A 15,304-nucleotide genomic window follows, 5' to 3' on the forward strand; every position below is an offset into this window, starting at 1 on the left:
TAGTGGGGCAACACCAAAAAGACCTAAGTCAAGAGATCTATGAGAGGACCAGAGGTGACCTAGGACCTCAGCTGCCAACCTGGCTACCAGGTCCTCCCAGCATCCTTCAGTCCCTCCCAGTTAGAGACCATGGCTGGCATACCCTGCCCCCTACCCTGAACTCTCCAGCCCAGGGGCTGGGCATCCCTTACCCCAGAGGCTCTTCCCTATAGAATCCAGACATTTTGGTTACCCACTGTTTTGTACCTTTGGCCTCCTGGCTGCTGCTGCTGGTTCCCTCTCTCTTCTCCCCTCACACCTCCCTCACATGACCTAGCTCAGTCTGGTCATGTCCACTCTGGACTCTCCCAGTTGTCCCTGCCTCTACCTATGCTTTCCCTTTTATCTACAATAAACTTCCTCCTCCACCACACCTGAGAGCAGTCATGTCCTTTCCTTCCCTTTTTATTTCCCTTTTTTTATTCACTGTTTGTTGTGTTGTCTCTTTGGGTTCCTCCGAGGCTTGGCAACAGTCTTCTCAAGTTCGATTTATACTGTTAGGTTTCAGGTAGTCTGCATGTCTAGAAATAAGCTCAAACTGGACTGTAGAAGGATTTCTGGTGGTTAGATAACAGCCTGCATTCCTCAGGAACTTAGGAAATGGGTTTTCATACCTAAAAGAGTTCATTTTCTTGTCTCTGGATGAAAGGATGTGGTTTTCTATTGACATACACCTATATAGTTGCATATGGGAGCCCATGCCAGCATCCAGGGTACCTGAGTCCCTACTCACAAGTACTCACTATACATTTCAAAGCCCCCATGCTAGCATCCTAGCCCTTCTCACCTCCTCAGACCCCCTCCTCCCAGATACCTGTTGTTTCTACATAATAGCAAGGTTTTTCCCCCTGCCCACCTACCCCTCATCTCTTGCTATCTCTCACTATTCTCTCCACTATTCTCTCCACTATTCTCTCCTGTTTCCCTAGCCCTGCCCATATCCAGTCTGCTTCTTTTTTTCTCTGCCCTGGACTCTTCCGGGTGCCTCTGGATATTTTCTCTCTTATTTACAATAAAAACCTTCCCCCCTACCAATAGAGCAGTAGTGTCAGCAGTTTCTTTACCATACCCCCTCGAATACCGATATCCTCGGGGTTATGGGATGAGGAGTACAGATGAATGCTGTTCAGCTGGGGCCAAGGCCACTGAGGAAAGAGACTGGGGGTCACAGGGACGCTGCCCCTCTAAATCCCCTCTCCACCATGGGTCCAATGAGATGCATTTCTCCGTGAGAATGCTGGTATATGGCTGGGTGCCTGTCTAGGGCAGCCAGCCACTCTCCCACTCACACTGGAGTAATGCTCCCTGAGTTCCCAGATATGCCACACTCATGTCACCTGGTACGTTTTTCAAGGTGCTTACCCCTGTCCAGAGCCCTTTCCTCCCCTTCTTTGAATGGCAGTTTCCTACCCTAAATGGGATGTCCTTAGTTGTGCCTTCCCGGACCATCCCCTGGAAAACATCTCCAAGTACTGGATATCATTTTGCTTATTGCTGTTTGACATGTTGTCAGCATCTCCTCAGGATCCTCCATGACTTCACAATGCTTTTCCCAAGTTTGGTTGCTATCTTTTGGGATGTGAAGTCAAGAGTCCAGATGGGTGCTGTTCAGCTTTTAGGCCCTGCATTTTTGGTAGTGTCAGGAATAAAACCCAAGGCCTCCCTTCCTGCACAATAGGAAAGCACTCTGCATCCCAGCCTCTCTTTTAGTTCCTTTTTACAGAAGCATAAGTGTGATGTTTCTGGCTGTGTGACAAGAAGGGGGACATATCCCAAAGACAGTTAGGATTATTCAAAAAAAAAAAGAAAACAAAAAAACAATGGAGGAGTTATGTAATACCAAGTTGTTGGGGCAGTAGAGGCTGGGAAGCCTCCAGTCCCTCTGGAGTTGGACCACCCACATGGGATGAAAGAGGGCCACAGGGCTGGGGTTTGACACTAGAATGAATCCACGTGAGGTTGGGGGTGGGTGTAGCTGGGCTCTGAGGAAAATATACAGGGGTGATGGAGAGGGCAAAAGGGAGGCAGAACAAGTCCCAAGATGAATACACAGGTGCAGTGGGGGGTACCCCAGGTTGGCATCAAACTCCCTGGGGCACAAAGATGCAAGAGAACTTGCCAGTCTTAGGAACCAACTCTGAAAGGGCAGAGGAAGAACTCTGGGAGAAGGGCAGCAGTCTACCTAGAAATGGCTGTTCTTGACCTGTCCCCAAGTGTGTGGGCTTGGGTCCATAGCCTGGGGAGGACTTGTTTCTGACTGAGAACACCAGCTGACTCTTCACTTGGCCAAGCTGGTTTTCGTCTGTTTATTCCAAACAAGGCCATTGTGGTGGTTTGAATAGGTGTGGCCCCCACAGATTCATGTGTCTGAATGCTTGGTGTTATTCTTTTGCTTAAATTAGAAATTTGAGAGAGAAATGGCCAAACTGTTAGATGTCTGCTTAAATTAGAAATATGAGAGAGATGAGACTCGAACTATAGAGCACATTAACCAGTTTATTTTAGGTTGGAAGAGTGAGAGGGGGAGACAGAGAAATGGAAAAACAGAGCAGGGCAGAGAGTAAGAGAAGAAGAGAGAGAGAGAGAGAGAGAGAGAGAGAGAGAGAGAGTGTGTTAATGGCCAACCGCCGTGGTAGATCGCCAGAAAGAGAGGGAATAATGCTTCGGGTTTATAAGGGGAGCTCTCGCATGCACAGCCCCTATGTAGCCCTGTAATGAGTGACATAGCCATGACGTGGCCACGCAACACAGGGACCTTTAAGCTACCTAGGTATCTGCCTGAACCTTTTACTTGGCCCATAGGGAGTGGCACTATTAGGAGGGATGGCCTTGTTGGAGGAAGTGCGTCACTGTGAGGGTGGGCTTTAAGGTCTCATGTATGTTCGAGCTACCCCCAGTGTGGCACACAATCTCCTGCTGCCTGTGGATTTTTTGTTTTGTTTTGTTTTGTTTGGGGGGGGGTTCAAGACAGGGTTTCTCTGAAGGTTTGGAGGCTGTCCTGGAACTCTCTTTGAAGACCAGGCTGGCCTTGAACTCACAGAGATCCACCTGCCTCTGCCTCTTGAGTGCTGGGATTAAAGGTGTGCGCCACCAGCGCCCGGCTTGCCTGTTGATCTTGATGTATAACTCCCAGCTTCTTCTCCAGCACCATGTCTGCCTGCATGCCACCATGCTTCTCACCATGATGATAATGGACCGAATCTCTGAAACTGTAAACCAGCCCCAATTAAATGTTAATTGGTCATTAATATTTAACATAACATAAAGGTTGCTGTGGCCGGGCATTGGTGGCGCACGCCTTTAGTCCCAGCACTGGGGAGGCAGAGGCAGGCAGATCTCTGTGAGTTCGAGACCAGCCTGGTCTACAAGAGCTAGTTCCAGGACAGCCTACAAAGCCACAGAGAAACCCTGTCTCAAAAAACAAAAACAAAAAAACAAACAAACAAAAATAAAGGTTGCTGTGGTCATAGTGTCTCTTCACAGCAACAGACACCCTAACTAAGACTGCCACCATTCTGCCTCTTCTCCGATACTGAAGTGAAACCTGTGCCCAGCTCTCTACTGGGTGCCACACCCTTAGGTCCTGGGTCTGAGGCCCAGAAAACTGTAGGAATGGGAATCTGATGGCCTCATCCCCTCTCCAGGTCTTTTCCTTCCTCCGTTACCCCTTAACCTGAGACTTACCCTGTGGGGTAGTTGAGGCTCCCAAAGCTAGGCTACATGCTGTGGAAGATTCTGGAAAGATAATCGCAGATCTTGGGATGGAGGGACTATGAGGGGATCAGAAACCCATCTTAGGTTACTCAAAGGGCCTAGGCATTCAAGGAGAGATAGGAGCTGGGCAGTTAAGGGATGGGAGAGCAGTCATTGTCTCCCTATCTAGGGAGTTTCAATGCCAGGAGCAGTGACAGGATGCCCAAAGCCTGGGTAGCACTGTCCTCTAAGGACTGTCAGACAGCTACGTGTGCTGTTCCAGCATTTTGTGGACCATCTGCACTCCAGAGCTCTGGCAACCAGGTTGACTCTCACCTGACTCTTCCCAGACCAGCTCCCTTCTTCCGATTTGGCCTCCAGGGATACTTAACTCCTCCATACTCTCTCTCTCTCTTTTTTTTTCTTTTAGTTTTTTGAAATTTAAATTAGAAACAATCTTATTTTACATATTAATCCCAGTTCCTCCCTCTCCCATCCTCCCATGCCCCTCCTCCATACTCTCTCTCTCTCTGTCTCTCTCTCTCTCTCTCTCTCTCTCCTTCTCCCTTTCCCTCTCCCTCTCTTTCTCTCTTTGTGGACACCTCTTTGCTTGGCTAATGTTCCCAGGCACATAGGGGGACCTTGACCAGCATTTGTGAGGTGCTTGGGTCAGCAAATGTTAGTCAAATTAAATAAAAATATACAAATGGCAGTTAGGTCTCATGATGTTGTAGTCCCAGCCATTCATGAGGCTGTGGCAGGAGGATCACAATTGCAAGGCCTTAGTGAAATCCTTTCTCAAAATTAAAAAGTAAGTAAACAAAAGTCTGGAGATCTAACTCAATGGTGTAGCACTTGCCTAGCATGCAGGAGGCTCTGGATCCAGTCCCCAGTAAAACACACACACACACACACACACACACACACACACACACACACAGTGAAATTATAGAAGGTATTGTGGCCACTGTTTTAGACTAGACTCTTCCATCAGACTCAATAGACAAGACTAAAAATCAAAATGGAATCAGTACCTTGTAGAGGTCAGGAGACAACTTTGGGGAGTTCTCTTCTTTTGCCATGTGGGTCTCTGGGGTTACAACTCAGGTCATCAGGCTTGATGGCAAGTGTCTTTACACACTGAGCATCTCAACAGCTTTAAAAAAAAAAAAAAAGGAGGAGATCTTGGGCTGGAGTGACGGTTTAGTGGTTAAGAGCACTGGCTGCTCTTCAGAGGACCCAGGTTTAATTCCCCGCACCCACATGGCAGCTCACAACTGTCTGTAACTCCAGTTCCAAGGTATCGACATATATGTAGGCAAAACATCAATACACATAAAATAGCCACTGAAAAAAATTTAGGAAATGAAACAAAGCAAACAAACCCAAAGTAACAAAATAACTTTGTGCTCACTTAGGCTGCACATATACTAAAATTGGAAAAATACAGGGGGGGGGGAGAAAGATGGGATCTTGCTGTGCAGCCCTGACTAGTCTGTAATTACAATTTAGGGCAGACAGGCCTCAAACTTTCAATAATGCTCCTGCTTCTGTTTCCTGAATGCTGGGGTTACAGATGTGGGAAGCCTTCACTGACTCGGGTTTGCGGTTTGCTTCTCGGATATGTTGTAGCCAAGAGTACTTACCAGGCCTGTGTCTACCCCGGAGTTCCTGATTCTAATTCCTAATGGCAACAGTAATAATTTCATGTATCTTTTTTTTAGGGGGGGGATTTCCAGACAGGGTTTCCCTGTGGCTTTGGAGGCTGTCCTGGAACTAGCTCTTGTAGACCAGGCTGGTCTCGAATTCACAGTGATCCGCCTGCCTCTGCCTCCCGAGTGCTGGGACTAAAGGCGTGCACCACCAATGCCCGGCTCATGTATCTTTTATGCCAGGAAACGTTCTGAGATTTATATGTCTATAAAATCAACCCGCTCCCTTAATGTGAGACCATGTGATTAGTTCGGGCCAAGGGTCTGAGACAGTAAAAGCCACAGACCAATGACAAGGCAAGTGTTTTCTTTATTTGCTAATGCCAAAGTTTCTAGAGCTCTCTTTCCTCTGCCAGGGAGCACTGTTCCAGTAGCTATCCCTGAAGCCTGGGCAGGAGCTAAAATGAGCAGAGCTGTCAGAGTCCTTCATGGACACGAAGCTTCAGTAAGTATGTTTGCATTAAAACACCCCACCCACTCCAGACCATCTTTTCCCTGGGTGCCTGGGAACTCACAGAGATCTTCCTGCCTCCTGAGAGAAAAGAAATTTGTTTTGTTTTGTTTTGTTTTGTTTTTGAGACAGGGTTTCTCTGTGGCTTTGGAGGCTTTCCTGGAACTAGCTCTTGTAGACCAGACTGGTCTCAAACTCACAGACCCGCCTGACTCTGCCTCCTGAGTGCTGGGACTAAAGGCGTGCACTACCACCTCTCGGCGGAAAAAAAAAGATTTTTTTAATTAAAACCTGACAACAAATTAGTAAAAGATTTTTTATCAAGCCAGGAGGTGGGTGACACACGCCTTTAGTCCCAGCACTCTGGAAGCAGAGGCAGACAGATCTCTGTGAGCTGGAGACCAGCCTGGTCTACAGAGTGAGTTCCAGGACAGCCTCCAAAGTCACAGAGAAACCCTGTCTTGAAAAACAAAAAAAAAACAAAAAAAACAAAAAAAATTTTTTTTTTTTGAAAACTGTTAGCATTTAATTAACCTTCCTGGGTGGTTCAAGCCACCAGGACTCAGGCACCTCCAACACCCTTTATCTTCTCTTCAGCTCTTCTGCTGAAAAATTTGGCTTTCACGATGACAGGTTGCTTAGGGAGCTTTCCCTTCCCTGGAATTTTGTAGTAGCCCGATCGCACATCAATGATGGGAACAGCTCCAGTCTTGTTCTTGGCAGCATTGACCCGTGTCTGCTCACTGACCAGTGTCCACAGCTTATCCAGGTTGACAGTCAGGCAGAAACTCTGGTTCCTCTTTAAGTGGTAATGCCTCATACCACCTTTCCCAAAGTACCCTGGATGGTATTTGTCGAAGTTGATCCTGTGGTGATGCATGCCTCCAGCATTCCCAAGGCCTCCTGGATGCTTGTGGTGTTTACCAATGCGACCATGGCCATGGCTCATGTGGCCCCGGAGTTTCCGGGTCTTTCTCAGTCTGGACGGCATGGCAGCGGCATAAAGGAAAGAGCAAATTTTTTTTTTAATCTACTTATTATACTAGGAATTTAGAATCTTGGAACTGCTTTTATGTATAAAAGCTGGCCTGGGACTCAGAGAAATCTGCCTGCCCCTACCTCCTGAATGCAGAGACTCAGCCCAAATATCAACTTAATATTTTTTGTTTTAATTACACATACATACATACATACATACATACATACATACATACATACAGTGTGTGTGTGTGTGTGTGTGTGTGTGTGTGTGTGTGTGTGTGTGTGTCTGTGTCTGTGTACATGTGGAGGTCTCAGAGGACAACGTGTGGAAATCCATTCTCTCCTTGCACCATGTGTGTCTTTGGGATGGAACTCTGGTCACTGGGCTTGGCACTAAATGCCTTCATGCCCTGTGACATCTCACCTTTGTATATCACTTAATTGGGGGGGGAGGAGTATTATAGACAAACAAAGGAGTTTTAGGAAGATAACATGACTTCTCAGTTCTTCTGTAAGAATGCTCATTTAGGGGGCTGAAGAGATGGCTCAGAGGTTAAGAGCACCGACTGCTCTTCCAGAGGTTCTGAGTTCAGTTCCCAGCAACCACATGGTGGCTTACAATCATCCGTTATGAGATCTGGTGCCTTCTTCTGGTGTACATGGAAGCAGAATGTTGTATACACAATAAATAAATAAAATCTTAAAAAAAAAAAAGAGTTCTCATTTAGGTGTGCCTGGGTGTCTCTGGAGATTGACTCATTTTCTGGTTAATTCCAGCAGAAAGCACTCTGGGAGTCTGTTGTGAAGGAGCTTAAGTGAAAGCCCATTCCAGCACTTGGAGAGCCATAAGTGGGCAGATCTCTGTGAATGCAAGCCCAGCCTGGTCTGCATACCAAGTTCCAGGATAGCCAGGACTACATACAGAGACCCTATTTTAAAAATAAACAAACAAATAAAAGCCTGTTCTCAAATGCTGTCGGCTCAGAATAATTTCTCTACAGTTCCGGTTTAATGCTGCATTCTGGACTTTTACCTACAGCAGCCTGTCTTTGGTAGCTAGTCTCTTGGCTTCCTCTCATTCCTGTTGTTGCCCAAAGAAAGGCTCATCTTGAGAATTAAATTTAAACTGTAGGTCCTGTTCTTCCTGCTTTTTGTTGGTGTTGTTTGTTTGTTTTTTTGTTTTTTTGTTTTTTTTTGAGACAGGGTTTCTTTGTATAGCCTTGGCTGTCCTGGAATTTGGCTTTGTAGACTAGATTGGCCTCGAACCCACAGAGATCCTCCTGCCTCTACTTCCTATGAGTGCTGGGATTAGAGGTGTGTGCCACCACTGCCCAGTCCCTCTTCCTGCTTTTCCATCTCAGGACAAAACCTTAAATAAACCAATGTGTACTGTACTCACAGCACTTGGAAAGTGGAGACTGGAGGATCAGAAGTTGAGGACTAGCCTTGGCTTTATTGGATCAAAAAGAGATAAGGAAGAAAAAAAAAACTAACTAAACTAAATAAATTCCTGACAAGGTGATACATAAAGATCCTTTCCCTGTAAGCCGGGGGCCAGGATCTCACTGGACTCCCTATCTGCACTGGTAGGGAGGGAGCACTGTCCCATTAAGGTTTATGTATCTGCTGAGGACAATTACTCTGACACACCCCCACCCCCAGACTTACAGTTAAACTCACTTTCCCTAGGAGGCCCTCTGCTCTTCCAGGAATGATTATCTTCCCTCATTATAAACTTGCCAAGCTCCATGGACCTTGTCTCTTCAGCTCTAGACAAGGTGGACAGGTTCTGGCAGGGCAGTGGCCAGAGCAACATCAAAGCATTCATGTTTGTATTTCTTTGTTTGGTTCGATTTTTTTTTTTTTTTTTTTTTTTAAGAAACAACCTTTACTCTATAGGCCAGGTGGCCTGGTACTCACTACACAGTCCAACCTGAAGTAATCCTCTTGCCTCAACCTCCCAGGTATTGGGATTATGGGCATATGTCATCATTTAAAAATCTTTTACTTATTCTTTTTTGTTTGTTTGTTTTTTCACAGCAAGCTTTCTCTATGTGTCCCTGGCTGTCCTGGAACTTGCTTTGTAGATCAGACTGGCCACGAACTCAAGAGATCTACCTACCTATGCCTCCTGAGTGCTGGGATTTAAGGTGTGCGCCAAAGATGCTCTTTTACTTATTCTTGGGCGATTGTGTGTGTGTGTGTGTGTGTGTGTGTGTGTGTGTGTGTGTGTGTGTGTGCGCGCACGCGCGCGCGCGCGTGCATGTGCCTGTGTGTAGGGTCTCATGTAACCCAGACTGGCCTTGAGCTGCCTCTGGAGCAAAGGACGACCCTGCTCTTAAAACTCTCTTTTAAAAAATGTTTTAATGTATCTGAGTGTTTTGCTTGCATGAATGTATGTATTCAATGTGTGCAGTGCTCTCAGAGGCCAAAAGATGGAGACTAATTCCCTGTGGTTGTTGGGAATCAAACCTTTTTCCTCTTAACAATTGAACTATCGAGGCTGGAGAGATGGCCCAGTGATTAAGAACACACTAACTGATCTTTTAGAGTACCCAGGTTCAATTCCCAGCACCCAGATGGCAGCTAACAACTGTCTGTGACTCCAAGATCTGACACCTTCACACAGATATACTTGCAAGTAAAAATAAATTATTTTAAAAATAGAGCTATTAGCTGAACTCAATCCTCTTGCATCTTCCTCTCAAAAGCTGAGATTAGAGGTGTATCCTACAGACCCATATTTTATAAATCAATGCCTTACAACAAACCACTAAAATGTAAATGTCAGAAAAATATTTGTAAAACCATATGCAAATACCCATGATTCTTCTTTTTTTGTTTAGTTTTTTTTTGTTTGTTTTTCGAGACAGGGGTTTTCTGTCCAATAGCTGAGGCTGTCCTAGAACTCACTTTGTAGACCAGGCTGACCTCCAACTCACAGAGATTTGCCTGCCTCCTGAGTGCTGGGAATGAAGGCATGCACCACTATGGCCCAGCCCCATGATTCTTCTTAACTTGCAGGATCTAGAGGCAGGACTAATATCAGAAATATGACGTGCCTGCCACACCTCTAGCTGAAGTAGATGAAAATCCCTGTGATTTCCGTTGTGACATAGGCTGGGAGATCTACAGGATGCTGCACCTATTCCTAATTGAAGGGCACATCAAGTTTCACTTAAAGGCTAGTGAAAACATGCATGGATTTTATATTCCTCTCAGCTCTGTTCTTGGCCCTCCCTCAGGGCAGGGCTCCTAGACCACCTCCAAAGATTGTCCCAGAACAACGGCTGGGAGCCATGATCTAACGGCTGGGTGTTCTATAGGCTTGTAATCCCAGCCCTGGTCTGAACAGTGAGTTACAGGACAGCCAGTGTTACATAGTGGGACTCCAAACCTGAAAAAGGAAGAAGTGGGGACGACTGTATTTTCACTTTGTGACAAGTGAGGAGAACAAAGGGAGAAATACCTACAGCTGGGGTTTGAAAAGGAAAGCAGGGTTTTTCTGGGCCCATGTGGCTCCATCTTCCTGAGAGAGTCCTTAGAACCGGAAGCTGAACCTCAGGTAAAGGCCAGTCCCCAGCTGCAAGGATTAATTAATTACTACAAAGGCACAAGTTGTGGAAAATAGGACAAGTGCCAGGCAACTGCTGTCCCCCCCCCCGTTTTTAAAGGGAGACAGAAGCCTGCAGATAGACAGGCTGCTGTGAGACCCCACCTAAGACATGAGCTCCACCTAACACCATGGGTCTGTTTCTACAGAGGCCCTGCTCCCCTACTCCAGGGTAGTCATGGGATGGACAAGGAGCTGTCCCCTTCCTTCACGTACCCTGGTTTAATAACTGTAGCATTTTCCTCAAGTAGTCCCACTTTAAAACATAAATGCACTTTTTTGTTTAGTTGATGTTGGCAGTGAGTGCTTTACCACTCAGCTACATCTCCAGATATACTTCTGTTGCTTGATTTTTAGATTCAGTGTGTGTGTGTGTGTGTGTGTATACACTTGCTCTCATGCAAACACTCTAGTGCTTGTGCACCTACCTATCGAGCTTGGAGGTGTCTGATCCCCATAGAGCTGGAGTTACAGAAGTTGTGAGCCACCTGATATAGCTGCTGGGAACCTACCTCAGGTCCTCTGGAAAATCAAGCAGTAAGCACTTTTTTAACCATAACTGCTGGGCCATCTCTCCAGTCTTATTGTTTGTTTTTTGGGACAGTTGCATCACACAACCCTACTTAGCTTAGAATTTTGAATTTTCTGTATATATCAAGCTGGTCTTGAACTTATTTATTTATTTATTTATTTATTTATTTATTTATTTGAGACAGGAGCTCACTATGTACCTCTGACTGGCCTGGAACTCACAGAGCTCCAGCTGCCTCTGATGCCCAAGTGCTAGGATTAGAGGCATGTACCGAAGTATACTGGCTCCACTATTTTGTTGTTGTTGTTGTTTTTTAAACAAAATTAAGACTTTATATGACTAAAATGAAAACCTGCTATTCTTTGCAACACAGAGAAGACTCCTATGAAAATACAGACAAACAAACCAGAATAGTTTCCTTCAGAGGGCTTCAACAAGATCAGGTGTGGAAATAAGGCGGAAACCTGCTCTAAGTCATTCCAAACTGTAAAACAGTGGTTTTCCAGCTGTGCCTTGCTTCCTGTGGCTCCCCTAACCCCTCCCCCCCGAACTCCCTCACTGCCCCCAAGATTTTACCATGTAGTCCTGGCTGGCTTCGTGCCTTCTGGGTGTGGGCCACTACACTGTACAACCGCTACCGGGTGCTTGATCATACCCGAGCACCACCATCCTGAGCAGGGCCCTCTGGGACATATATACAAATATACATATATGTGTGCGTGGGCAGCACTTGTGTGCCACAGCTAGCATGCGGAGATCAGAGAACAAATTGCAGGAGTCATTTCACTCCTTCCACCCTGTGGATCCTAAGGAATGGAACTCAAGTGGTCGGACTTGGCAGCAGTCATCACTCGGGTCTTGCCTAGCTCCATTTTACAAAGTCGCATTTGGTTCCATTTTGAACAGCGGTGAGGCCCATGCAGGGAAGTAGACATGGCGCTACAAAAATGCATGCCCAGAAGCTGCCCTCCTGGCCCAGCCAGTCCTTGTGTGTTCAGTCCAGTTCCTGGTTCGGCAGAAGCCTTGGGGACGGGGAGGGGGGAGTCTGTAATGAACCCTTATATGAAAGTGCAAGACAAGACCAGCAATAAAGGCTGAGGCGGCCGCTGTACAAATCGGAGACTAGAGCCCCCCCCCCCCCCGCGGACCCTGGTGCCCCTCTAAACTGCAGGTTGAGCCTGACTCTCGCCCACAGCACGCCTGGCACCGGGAAGCTAGCTGGCTGTGTGTGCTCCGGAGGGTGCTCCACACCTACAAACAATGACTCTGTTACTCCTCAGAGTTACTCTGTTACTCTTGTACCATGGAGTAGGAGCGCCTCCCCCGTCCACAGCATACCATCCGAGGCGCAGCAGAGAATGTCCTGGGGAAGGCAGAACTGGTGGGCGCAGGAGAGGGCAGCGGACACTCCTGGACGCTAGAGATAACCTCAGCCCGGCCACTCGGGTCCCCTCCCAAGTCTAGACCCTCTGGGTCGGGAGGAGGGCTTGAAGGTCTGAGTGTGGGAAGTTACCCATGGGGATCTTCCTGGGAGCGGAGTTGTGGGGCTGGCACCTCAGCAGTCTGCCCCTGCTGCACAGTAGCTGACCTTCATTCACCACCACGGTAGCCTTGGCTTTGCTGAGACTGGACCACCTCTCCCTCAGAGCGCGCTCCCGAGCCGGGCCCACTGGGATCCCGGGCCCTGGCCTCCCACCCCGCCCCCTCGCGGTGCTCCCAGCGGCAGCGGGTGATGCGGCCCCTTTAAATCCCGGCCGCCCCGCCCTTCGCCGTCGACTCGGCGGCGGTCCCCGATCCAGCCGGGCCGCGGCTCTTGCCGCCTTGCCCAACCCTGCCCGGCACGCCCCGGCCCGGCCCCCGGCCCGGTCCAGTGCCTCCGACCGAGCCGCCAGCGCAGCGCTGCCGCGGAAGGAGCAGCCCGTCCGGCCCCCCCGCGGCCCTATTCCCGCCCAGATCGAAGCCCGGCCTCTCCCGGACCCGTCAGCTGCCCCCGGCGGATCCGGGGCCGGGGCCCTGCCGCCTCCCGACCCCGCGCCGCGGCCATCGGTCCCCCGGGCCATGCGGCCTCGGCCCTGCCGGCGCCCGCCGCGCACCGGAGGAGATGAGGCTCCGCAATGGCACCTTCCTGACGCTGCTGCTCTTCTGCTTGTGCGCCTTCCTCTCGCTCTCCTGGTACGCGGCGCTCAGCGGCCAGAAAGGTGAGCCCCCCACCCCGCCGCCGCCCGCGCAGGCCTGCACCGGGTGCACCTGAGCCCCTCCCATCCTCGCCCCACTTGTTTGCTGCTGGCGTAACAAAATTTCTCGGGCCGGCCTGGCCGAGGAGGGCGAGCGGTGACCAGTTCCCGGTCCCTCCGTGTGGCGCTCGGGACTGGCGTCTGTCTGCGGTTATCCCATGCCTCGGGGCGGGCGCTCCCACTGGCAAGTTAAGGACCTATGGAGTTCCCACAGAGGGCCAGAGACACAAGGTCACAGAGCTAGCTGTAATCAGGTGGACCCAGGGAACCCGCTGCAGGCTCTTGGACGAGAGCAGGCACGGCGGCGTTGTTGAGACAGGTGAGGAGATACAGCCAAGGCATCCATCCCCCTGCCCCATCCACTGCTGTGCTCTGCTGCAGCCTTGCTCCTGTGAGTGCTGCTCCCTGGGGGCCTACAACCTCCTTCATGGCACCAGGCCCCAGAACTCCTCTGGAGCACCTACTGATCAGCTAGCCCAGGAACCCTGATATGTGGTCATTTTGTGGGGTTTCCTTGGCCCACCTCAGCTACCTGATACACCTTTGAAGCTTGGACAGGCTGAGGCCAGTCCACACTATGGCCTCTGTGCCTGGCCAGCCCTCTTGGGAGTAGAGGGGCGCAGGCCCCAGCACTGTCAGGAGTTCTTTGAACTAGGTTGAGTGGCTGATCAAGAATTGAGGATCTGAGAGACCATCATTTACCCAGCCTGAACACAGGAGGCTCTTCGGAAAGCTGCTTCCTTCCTTCCTGCCTTCTGGTCTTCCTGTCATATCAGGATGAGGCAAACTAGCCTTCTCCCTCCCTCAGACAGGCTCTCTGTTCCCCAAGGTTATGCTAAATGAGTCTGGGGAAAGTCCAACTCCAGCCACCAAGCTCCTGCCAGCCCAGCCTTCTCTAGGACTTGTCCTGTTTCGGTGGAGGCCTGGACTGGCCTTGACAGAATCACTCACAAGCCAGGAACTCTGAGGAGAGAGGAGAGGAGAGAGAGAGAGAGAGAGAGAGAGAGAGAGAGAGAGAGAGAGAGAGAGAGAGAGAGAGAGAGAGAGAGAACCTGACACAGAGAGAGGGTGATCAGGGCAGAGGCTATGGGATGGAATGAGCTATCAGGAAATCGTATGTTCAGGGCAGAGTTCTCTATAGGTAGGGTGTGTCACTCAGGAGGATACATTTTGAGCCCTTGGGAGAGTGTCCATGAAAGGCCATGGAGGCTGTAGTGGAGCCATGTCTGAAGAACTGGGGCCAAGTTGTCCCATTGTTGGTAGGGCCATTAGCCCTTGTTCCTCATCTTCGGTTAGGCAGTGGTTTCTGTGTGCTTCTTACAACAGTCACATGTCCTCATCTGATGTCAGGACATCTCCTGAGGAAGTAACCAGGAGACTGACACTCTGAGGGCCTGGGGAGCAAGAGAGCCAGAGAAAGGTGCAGCTCAGATGCAGAGTTCTTCTTCCTAAGGGACAACAACAAGCCCAGGAGCCTGTGCCATGGAAAGGGTGGGGACTGGGCCAGCCCTGTCCAGGGGCTGTCCTGTTTCCAAGGGTGTCCAGCAAGGCCAGGTGTCTGGCCAGCAGGAATCTGGGCTGTGACCTCTTATTTGTTCATGCAGACAACTCTGAATGCTCAGTCAGTCAGCCACTAGATAAGAGCTGCTTTCCAGTCTGTGGTGGATATAGGGCTCAGGAGAGGGCCCAGTACTTAAGGGAAAGGCAAAAGAACCGGAAGGGAGGATGTAGGCAGGGAGCCAGAGAGGAAAGAGACAGCAGGAGCCCGGGAAAGGACTCAGACTTGGCCAGATGCACCTGGGGTTCAGGGCCCAGGTTCAAATGCAGCCTTGGCTATATCTGTTGAAGCACCCAGACATGCAGGAATCAGACTGTAGCCTCAGCTAAGCAGTTGCTGAGTTCCCACCTGAGGGGAGACAGAGCCCCACAGCTCTCCTCAGTGTCCAGGCTTACCATCTCATTGGATTGGATAGCAATGATGGGCCCTTCCTCTCCTAAAGTCCTTGGAGGGTGCAAGACCTGGAGATAGAGAACACCTGCCACTCCCCG

General features: G+C 49.3%; 1 protein-coding gene across 7 annotated transcripts; it reads right to left on the reverse strand.

Moving 5' to 3' along the window:
• Positions 1-1,855: 1,855 nt before the first annotated feature.
• On the reverse strand, positions 1,856-12,835 carry LOC100765731 (60S ribosomal protein L27a-like). Of its 7 annotated transcripts, none has more exons than XR_004772663.1 (3): positions 12,535-12,784; positions 4,767-4,888; positions 1,856-3,248 (listed from the first exon to the last, which is right to left on the reverse strand). XR_004772663.1 is itself a non-coding variant. In XM_035453882.1 (2 exons), exon 2 carries the CDS (start codon positions 6,842-6,844, stop codon positions 6,458-6,460), a length of 387 nt encoding a protein of 128 aa, XP_035309773.1. In that variant the 5' UTR covers positions 6,845-6,875; positions 12,610-12,719; the 3' UTR covers positions 6,394-6,457. The 7 variants fall into 7 exon arrangements, 2 of the variants coding, with proteins under 2 accessions (XP_035309773.1, XP_035309772.1); XR_003488601.2 differs by having other exon boundaries at positions 12,360-12,747; XM_035453882.1 differs by lacking the exons at positions 1,856-3,248; positions 4,767-4,888 and adding an exon at positions 6,394-6,875 and having other exon boundaries at positions 12,610-12,719.
• Positions 12,836-15,304: the final 2,469 nt, after the last annotated feature.

The sequence above is a fragment of the Cricetulus griseus genome, unplaced genomic scaffold, assembly GCF_003668045.3.
Source record: "Cricetulus griseus strain 17A/GY unplaced genomic scaffold, alternate assembly CriGri-PICRH-1.0 unplaced_scaffold_533, whole genome shotgun sequence".
NCBI classification, from domain to species: domain Eukaryota; kingdom Metazoa; phylum Chordata; class Mammalia; order Rodentia; family Cricetidae; genus Cricetulus; species Cricetulus griseus.